Below are 10,103 nucleotides of genomic sequence, written 5' to 3' on the forward strand. Positions count from 1 at the left end.
AACAACCAGGTAAAGTTTAGGTATATGTATTAAAACACAATTCTTTGCATGTATATCAACTTAGAAATAAAACATATTCAAAACTTTAACTCAATGTTATACCTTTTTCTGAGGTTTTTAAATCAATACCATTACCAAATCAACAGGTTACATATAACCCCATGTACATGCATAAAACAAGTAGTTTTCAGTTATACCCTTTAACCTATGGGCCCAAAACAATAGCCTACCTAAGCCGGCACACCAGAATTTCTATAAAAGTCACACACACCACGTGTGTTGAGGACGTTGAGGCCTTAGAACTGTATTGGCCGCTTCATGCAAATCGCGCAACAAAACCAAACAAATTCACTCACGAGGTTGATGGAGATGTCCGTGCCCAGAGAGGGTCCATGCACCGTCACTGCAGCCCTGCTCACGCACGCTCGGTGAGCGCAGTTGCTCACGCGCTCTCGGTGTGCGCAGTTGCTCACGCGCAGCTGTAGTTCGTATATCAGTTCAAACAGCAAGCTGTCTTCCTCCGGTTAGTCTCGCAGTCTTGTTCCTCAGAGGCAACTCATTAGCTGTCGAAGCCAGTTAGCATAACACAGTCCCAGCTACCGAGTTGCTAACTTGTCAGGTAATACTATTAGCTGAGCTATTCCGACAAATTCATTTTGAAAATGTCTCCATGTGATACCGACTTCTTCCGCATGCAAAGTAGTGAATAGGTTATCGGTCTGACAACCATTAAGTGTTACTTAAGCACGAAAAGTAGCATTAATCACTTTACAGTTCTCCAGTGTGATCTTCTCCGTGCCTCGCTTGCAGCCGAAAGAGAACGTGACTTTTTTTTATTGTCCTTAATTTAGTGAGGTGCAAACAAACGGTAACTGACACACTTTCATTTATTTTTTCAGATTAATGTTACCTAGCAGATCAATCATCTGTGGACTTTGTTTAATCGTAACAGCAGCTCATGTGAACAAAAATTCACAGTTGAAGTAAACACAACAGTTAATAATGCAAATGTGTAAGTGTTGAGAGTTCAGAGCAAAAACGCTCTGACTGAATGCATAAAGTGTGTATACACTACATGTGTATTGCATTTCTATCCAGAAGAAAAATGTTTAGTAAATATGTGACATCAGTCGGCTGTGTGAAAACGTCTAAAGGTATTTGCATTGCTGTAGTCTTTTTCTCTTTTATACTCTAAACTTGAAGTCAAAGAGGTTTCTTTGACAAATGAACCTGCTGTCACTAACATCTCTTCATGCTGAGAACAGTTCTTGAGGAATTCAAACCTGAAGCAAAAAAAAAAAAAAACCCTGTGGGAATGAAACTTGGTACCACATAAGCTCCTGAGAGAGTGGGTGTCAATCATACAGTGTTCACATCACATATCTAAAATCTACCTTTAAGGCATGAACCCATCTATAAAAGAAGATTCAACCAAGCTATAAAAGTCTGCTGAACTTCTCAATCTCACTCACTCTCCAGAGTAAGACCGAAAAGCCTCCATCTACATGGCCAGCACCTTCTCCGCCTACAGTAGCTTTGCATCTGGATCCATGGGATCCTCACGTATGTCTGTTGGTGGTGGAGGTGGAAGCCGGGTCAGTGCAATGCGGGCTGGAAGTGTCTATGGTGGAGCAGGAGGGTCTGGGGTTCGTATCTCCCAAGCTTCTCGGTCCTTGTCTATTGGTGGATCTGGAGGCAGTATTGGTGGAGGCTTCAACAGTGGTGCAGGTTTTGGTGCAGGATTTGGAGGTAGTGCAGGGTTCGGAGGTGGTGCTGGGGAAGGGGACAGTAGCATCATCGGCAATGAAAAGTTCACCATGCAGAACCTTAACGATCGTCTGGCCTCCTACCTGGAGAAGGTGCGCTTACTGGAGAAGGCCAATGCAGATCTTGAGCTCAAGATCCACCAGTTCCTGGACAGCAAGACCTCACCTACTGCACGGGACCACTCTGGCTCCTTGGCTTCCATCAATGAGCTCCAGGCCAAGGTAGATCATTAAAAGGTCATCTTTAAAGAAAAATCATGCTTTTATGAAGTTACATTTGCAAGGGATCCTTATGCCCTCTTCACTGTATCCAAAGGCCACACCAAGTCTTTTTAGTAAATCAGTATTTGTTCACCATTCTCTGTAGTTTTCTTTCAGCAATTGCTGATCATTCTGAAAATGCGTAGTTACCAGGGTTTTGATTGTTGCATGTGTTCTCACTTTATATCTTTGGATTGATGTTTTCAGATTTGGGATGCCATTCAGCTGAAGGGTACGGTCCACCTCAGCATTGACAATGCCAGCTTGGCTGCAGATGACTTCAGGATGAAGTAAGATCTTACTATGATGTAGAAAGTCCTTACTCTAGATGTCTGATGGTAAAAAGAGATATCATAAGGCACACACAGGTAAGAATTATCAAGCAATGTCTTTACACAGGTATGAGAATGAGTTAGCCCTGCGTCAGTCTGTTGAGGCCGATATTGCTGGACTGAAGAGGTTGCTGGATGATCTGAACCTGACCAAGAAAGATCTCACCCTGCAGATTGAGGCCCTGAATGAGGAGCTGGTCTTCCTCAAGAAGAACCATGAGGAGGTGATGAATCTTTGCAAGAAAACAAAATTATAAACATGCTTCAGTATGTCAAGCTGATGTGTTTAAGTAGGTTAAGACAAGTTTTATAGATTTGGCATAATCACTTCATGATGAAAAGAAAAGAAAAGGTTTGCAAATGTATTCAGGTTGGAACTCTTATGTTTCTCCAGGAATTGCTAGCTGCACGCAGCCAGATGAGTGGACAGATTCATGTTGAGGTTGATGCTGCACCACAGCAAGATCTCACAAAGGTCATGGAAGAAATCCGCGAGCACTATGAAGCCGTTGCTGCCAAGAACCAGAGAGAGCTTGAGGGCTGGTTCCAGACAAAGGTGCGTTCTTACTGGAGAAGTGGGAGCTCAGTGGGTAAAACATTGGATTAGTGATTGGAAGGTGATGAGTATAAACTCCAGCACTACGAAGCTGCCACTTTTGAGCAAGGCCTTTAACCCTCAACTGCTCAGATCTATAAATGAGATAAATGTAAGTCACTCTGGATAAATCCCATAAATGTAAATGTACTAGAGCATAAATGATCAAAGCCAGACTACAGTTGTTGTTTTTTTTTATTATTTAATAGCTTCTACAGTTTTGCAGTATAAGGCAAATGCAAATTTTTTATACAAAGTGAATCCAATTCAAGCGCAGAGCTGAGCTGCTCAGGAGTCCAGTGATGACTCTGTGACAACCTTCAGATTCTTATTGTGGAAGCTTAGCTATGTAATCACAGCAGCTACTAATCTAGGACTTACCAATCCTGAGTACCCTTTTTGATTACATCACAAAAACTTGGCTTATTGTAACTCACTGCTATTTTTGCACTGGCAGTCTGAGGCCCTGAAACAGGAGGCCGCTGCCAGCACTGAGACACTGGCCACCTCCAAAACAGAAGTGAACACCATCAAGAGCACAGTGCAGTCTTTGGAAATTGAGCTCCAGTCTCTGTTGGCCATGGTGAGACTAAAAACTTTTTTTGCATGATTGTCTACTGTATGTTCTGCAAAAGCATTTGTGGTATCAAGGCAAATTTCCACCCTGGTTATCCCACCACAGAAAGCCTCCCTTGAGGGAACACTGTCTGAGACTCAAGCCCGTTATGCCATGCAGTTATCAGGATACCAAGTGCAGGTAAGGTCTAAACCAAACTTTATCTATGAAATTGTAAACCTCTGAAAAATGCAGTTTTTGCTTTTTCCAAACACAAAGTGAAAGTTGACAGATGTGGTTCTTTACTGTATCTTGTTTTTTGTGTTATTCATGTTTTCCCAAATTAGGTGACGAGTATGGAGGATCAGCTGCAGCAGCTTCGTGCTGATCTCGCTCGCCAGTCTCAGGAGTACCAGATGCTGCTGGACATCAAGGCCAGACTGGAGCTGGAGATCGCTGAGTACAGGAGACTGCTGGACGCTGAGGCCAGCAGCAGGTAAACTAACTCAGTAAACTGATGGACTCATTTATCCAAAGCAGCTTACAGGAGAGGCAGAATGGCAGTCCTGGGAATGCTAACCACAATATTCCCTTTTTGTATTTCACCAGTCCCTTGATTTCCTCCACCAAGACCTCCACCACCAAAACTGCAATCATCACCGTGGTGGAAGAGGTGGTCGATGGGAAGGTCATCTCTACCTCCTCTACATCTATTACTAAGTAGTAAAGGATAGATTGGAATTCTCTTTATTGGAATATAATTCATCAAACATGTCAGTTAAAAAATAAAACATTTTCACTCATGTTATTTTGTGGAAAATGTTGCGTTTTGAAACATCTGTCACACACACACATTAACCATTTGGAATTTTGACTGTTCAGAAATATTCAATGCACAAATAAAAATGTAAAATATATTTATTAGGTAAAACAATTTGAGCTCAGGAATGTTGCAAAAAAAAAAAAAAAACACTTTATAAACAGGGCAATAAACCGTTACTGGACTGAAGACTCTCGAAAGGAAGAACAAACATGAACGGTGTTTGATGAGAAGCTTCAGGCAGGCCATATATCTGTAATATGGAGTAGATGAGAAGAATGTCATATTAATATTTGATTATTGAAGGAATACCAACAGATTTTGTTGGTGCACTCATAGTTCTTCTCAGCTCTGGCTCCACATTTTTCTATAAGCAATGGAACAGAGCTGGAGCTGAATGTCAATTTAACCAAGCTACAATATTTTTTTAGACATTAAACTCCAGATACTAAACTCAGACATTTAAAGCAACTTTCTGAGAGGAATATGTTCTTCTTATAAAACAAAATATTTTTACTTCAAATCGCTTCTCCACAACCACAAAGCCTTTAAAGTCTTTATTACAGTATTACAAAACAGGTGAATTGTTACATCAAAATCTAATTTCCAATAAAAAAAAAAACTAGTAGAAACATATCGAATGAAAAAAATATGCCTAAATATTGAATATATCTCTGTTTCACTCATATTTATGCTATGTTTTCACTTATGGAATATTTCCCTCTGATATAAGATCTGTACACAAGTTTTTTGATAGAGTAGTCTGATTTATATGAGGAGAACGTACACATGCAGTGAAGATCCACCTCAGCTTTCAGCAAGAACATTTATACAGACATGCCCTTCACAAAGAGCAAGCCTTCAGAGCATTCCTGTGTGAACATGATTATTTAGCTGTATATCAGTGCAGTTCATCGTTTGGATGATTGCCAGCTTTGCATTGCGTGTAGCTGGTGTGAAGAAGGAAAACTAGTGCAGGTTCTTGCATGCTTCTCGCTTCAGGCGTGTGTTTAAATTCTATGCGCATACATTTCTTTGAAAAACTTAATCCCAGTGTGACATGTGACTTTTCTCAAGGCTTTTTTGGATAATTAAGGATTTTTAGCTTCTTAAAGGGGTTCTAATGGGAACTCTGATATTGAAACACTTTTTATGGTTCTACATTCTGAGTAACATCTTGCACACGTCAGAATGAATGAATTAATTAATTAATATAACATCTTTCTCAAACCTAAGATCACTTTACAGTTTTGATAAAGAAACGCACACAAAACACACAAAATAATAATCAAACAAACAGACAGCCTCGTTAACTTTGAGTCCTTCAAAAGCTGACCTGATCAAATTTCAGTGGTAAAGCTCATCCCACATACAGTCCCAATGAAGGATTTTTAAAAAATTATACCTTGCAGCTCCAGTAAGAAAATAGATATTCATAATACTTTAATGATTCAGAACACTGGATGAATTTGAATTTATTCAAGTAGTGAAATATGCAATTTTGGAAAAGCTGGTGGAATTTCACCAGAGCCTTCTGCAGAATCTGGTGGTTGTTGTGATGTTCTCAGAGAAGTTAAGCCTATCATGTAAAACCACACAAGATTTTCAGTCATGTGTGTGACGGATGGTGAGGTTGTCAGTAGGTGGATTAGTTCAGAGCAACTTGGGACGTGAATGGAGAAAAAGTGACATACATGGTAAAATAAACCGTAAGAGCTAATCACTGATCACCGAGAACTGGTATAAATGGAGAATAGGAATAGAGCGAGTACTGAGCCCTGAGGGACTCAGAATAAAGCTGTGAGGTGATGACACTGAAAATCTCAATGCTACATCATAGGAGCGCTCCTGTAAGCATGTCAGTAGGCGGGTTAGAATGTAACTTCAGATCTTAAGCTAATGTCTCTATGACTAGAGATGATGGATGTGGTCATTCAGTGTCAAAAGCAGCAGATGATGTGAGATAGATGGAGATGTAGGATGCTGTCTTTTATGTATGGTGTGAGGTCATTGTGTGAAGAAGGGACTGGGTAATAGCCAGATTGTTCAGGTTGTTTCTCTTCTTCTGTGATCACACTGCAAAAAAATGCCTTTCTTGAAACAAGCAAGACCAACGTAAATCTAGTTCAATTGTACTAAATTCAAGCAAAAAAATTTGCCAATGGGGTAAGCAAAACCGGTAAGAATTCTTGAAAATAGTGTAAATATCTAGTCACTAAAAATGCTACTGGATCTTAAAACTAGACATAAATTAAGCAAGTTGTGTTTATTACAAGCAATGAAAGTTATCAGTTATTCAAGATAGACTTACTTAAAATGAGTATTTTGGTCTCTTGATTGAGCTGAATTTAAGAATTTATCCCTTAATCTAAGATTAATAATTAGCAACAAAAAAAGCTTGACAGTTAAGTGCTGAAAACCTAAAACTTCTATAGAGGTGCATATTAGGGGTAACACAGAACAGGTGTTAGTGATCAATGGGACGTGTGACATAGTCATGTGACATGCTGGGGTTGATGGGTAATGTAGTTCAGTGTGGATTTCAGCATAACCAGGACACATAGCTCCTTCATTGAAAAATCTATTTGTTCAAGTGGTTTTAGTCTTAAAATAAGGAAAACACTTATGTTCCTCTGCTGGAATATTATGCGAACCATTGTTGTAGCTTATTACTGGTTAAATCTAGCTTAATATTTGCTGGAAGATCTTATTAAGACAAAGTTAGATATCTTTTCTTAAAATGAGATTACCTTTCTAATGCAAAACATGCTGCACAAGATTTATTTATTTATTTATTTATTTTTTAACACAAAAATAAGACTTTTTACTTCCTTGCAATTCCTTTTCTGCAGTGCAGCTTGAATTTGTGGGAAATTGGATCCATATTGTGTTTAAAGGTTTGTAGCCGTTCCCCAGGATGACTTCTCGTGATGACCTTCTGTGCAAAGTGCATGGTAAAGTCATGAGATTTAAGACAGAGACTGTGTGTGGGATTAAGGAAGGAAGAGAAGGTGAAGAAGGATAATGTAGGGTAGAGATATGTGTGATTTTAAAACAAAAGAATGAATGAAATAATGAAATAAGATTATTTTGGTGATTAACGTATGTTACCTTTCTTTCATGCTTCAAAATTATATTACAGGAAACATACAGAGATAATAAAAATACAAAATAATATCCAAAAAAAAAAAATACAAAAATGCAACAAGACACAAGGGACCATTTTTATCCATGTTCAGTCATACATGTTTAAAAAAAACAAAAAAAAAACTGTATTATAAATAACAGCAAATTAGAAAGATAATTTCATAATAAACCACCTAATATTTCAGTACAACAGTAACACGTCGATCCTTGTTGCTGAGATGACATTCACTTACTGCCATCTAGTGTTCTTTCATTGTGTTCTTGGTATTAAACCTGATTTCAATTCAAGATAAACCACACTGAGGAGATGCTGAATCAGGGCTTTGCAGGTTTGCAGCAGCTCCTGATGAGCAGGTATGACATGATGGCAGAAGAAAAGAAACTGTAAGACCCGTTTCTCTTAGCTGTAGCACAGACTACAAGAACTCTGTAATCTGAATATGTTAAATAATAACTGAAGTGTTGCTAAGTGACTTTTATTGTCAGTAAAACTGACATTTTATCATTTTTTTCTACCCAAGAGCATTAAATCGATCTGAACCAGTAACAGAAGCTGTCACATTTTCCTCCAGCAGAGATTCACTCAAATAAACATTGACGTTTATATTTATGGCATTTGTCAGACGCCCTTATCCAGAGCAACTTACATTTATTTCATTTATACACCTGAGCAGTTGAGGGTTAAGGGCCTCGCTCAGGAGCCCAGCAGTGGCAGCTTGGTGGTGGTGGGGTTTGAACTTCCGATCAGTAGCCCAACGTCATAACCGCTGATATACCACTGCTCCGATGGAGCTGAATAAAATAAACATTTGAAATCTATTTCACTTTATAGATTTTATAGCAGGTGCAGTTTAGTCTTCTAGAAAAGCAGCTCTGCCAGTAGTTCCAGCGGTGTGTTATATGTTATTGTTATATGACAGATGCTCCAGATAATCAAAGTATAATAATAACTGGAGTTAACATGCTGTCTTAACAAGGAAAATGTCAATAGTGAAGTTTTCAGCAAACCTGATGGTGTGGTGCTGTGATGTTTAGCAACACAGTCGTGGGTGAGCGTACATAAATATAACATTATCATTAATTCATATTCATTAATTGTGTTGTATCTGTAAAAAAAACCAAAAAGGTATTTTTTTCTATAAACACCATTTCATGCCAGATCATCAAATTAATCAAATCAAATGGTACAAATTTGTACCATTAAAACTGCAAGTTCCATATCTCAACATGTCCTACTCAGTACAAAAAGAGCACTTTTTTAACCAAGCTCAAAAAATGGCTCATTTGGATGTCGCAGGATTTGTGACGTCACACGGGCAAATACATTTGCATATGACTGCCCCTACAACAAGACATTGACACCTATTTTTACATCACTGCACCATTAGCCCCACCCACTGGTGATAACAATATAATAATATAACAGTATTAGATCAATAATTAGAATGTTTTACTCCCCTTCGAGAGACTGAACTAATTTCACTCATTTCTTCATCAAAATCATGTATATTTTCTATACATATATATAATATAATATCTTGTATATTAGATACACCACCTACATGTTTCTTCCATCTATTCATCCATACCGCTTATCCTTGCTAGGTCACAGGAACCTGGAGCATGGTGCCAGTCCATCGCAAAGCACAATCTCACACTCATTCGTACACTATGAACACTTTTGGACATGCCAATCAGCCTACCATGCATGTCTTTGGACTGGGGGAGAAAACTGGAGTACCCAGAGGAAACCCCCACAGTACGGGGGAACATGCAAACTCTGCACACACAGGTCCATGATGGGAATCGAACCCCCAACATTGGAGGTGTGAAGCAAACGTGCTAACGACTAAGCAATCGTGCCCACCTACATGATTTTTCAAACAGATTATTCCAGAAGTAATCACACCCCTTCTAAAAATAATAAATTCTTCCCTTAGCACTGGCTATGTACCTAAATCATTTAGCAGTTATTAACCCCTGATTAAAAAACCTGACCTCGACCCCTGTCAACTGTCCAGCTATAGACCAATATCAAATCTCCCCTTTATATCCAAGATCTTAGAAAAGGTTGTACACAGCAGCTATGCTCGTACTTACACAGGAACAACATTCATGAAATGTATCAGTCAGGATTTAGACCTCATCATAGCACAGAGACAGCGTTAGTTAAAGTAGTAAACGACCTTCTACTGACCTCTGATCAGGGTTGTGTCTCGCTGCTTGTGTTACTGGACCTTAGTGCAGCTTTTGATACTATAGATCACACTATTCTCCTTGATAGATTATAAAATGTTGTTGGCATTAAGGGAACAGTCCTCTCCTGGCTCAGGTCTTATCTGACCGATCGTTATCAGTTCGTAGATGTAAATGGCGACTTCTCTATGCATACTGAGGTAAAGTTTGGTGTTCCACAAGGTTCTGTTTTAGGCCCACTGCTTTTTACTTTATATACCCTACCTCTGGGTCAAATTAGTCGTAAACATGGAATTATTTTCTACTGTTATGCTGATGATACACAGCTGTATGTTTCAGCAAAGCCAGACCACAGACAGCAGCTTAAGAAAGTTGAGGAATGTGTACAGATGTTGCCTTTAAGAATGTGCATTTTTTTTCCGCACAATTC

The 10,103-nt window shown here is 39.0% G+C and overlaps 1 protein-coding gene across 1 annotated transcript; it reads left to right on the top strand.

The window, feature by feature from the left end:
* The first annotated feature begins 1,258 nt into the window (after positions 1 to 1,258).
* LOC128600218 (keratin, type I cytoskeletal 13-like) lies at positions 1,259 to 4,356 on the top strand. Its single transcript, XM_053612536.1, has 9 exons — positions 1,259 to 1,348; positions 1,480 to 1,988; positions 2,235 to 2,317; positions 2,427 to 2,583; positions 2,754 to 2,915; positions 3,412 to 3,537; positions 3,637 to 3,711; positions 3,858 to 4,006; positions 4,120 to 4,356. Exons 2-9 carry the CDS (start codon positions 1,506 to 1,508, stop codon positions 4,232 to 4,234), a joined length of 1,350 nt encoding a protein of 449 aa, XP_053468511.1. The 5' UTR covers positions 1,259 to 1,348; positions 1,480 to 1,505; the 3' UTR covers positions 4,235 to 4,356.
* Positions 4,357 to 10,103: the final 5,747 nt, after the last annotated feature.

Source organism: Ictalurus furcatus, chromosome 24 (assembly GCF_023375685.1).
Source record: "Ictalurus furcatus strain D&B chromosome 24, Billie_1.0, whole genome shotgun sequence".
NCBI lineage: Eukaryota > Metazoa > Chordata > Actinopteri > Siluriformes > Ictaluridae > Ictalurus > Ictalurus furcatus.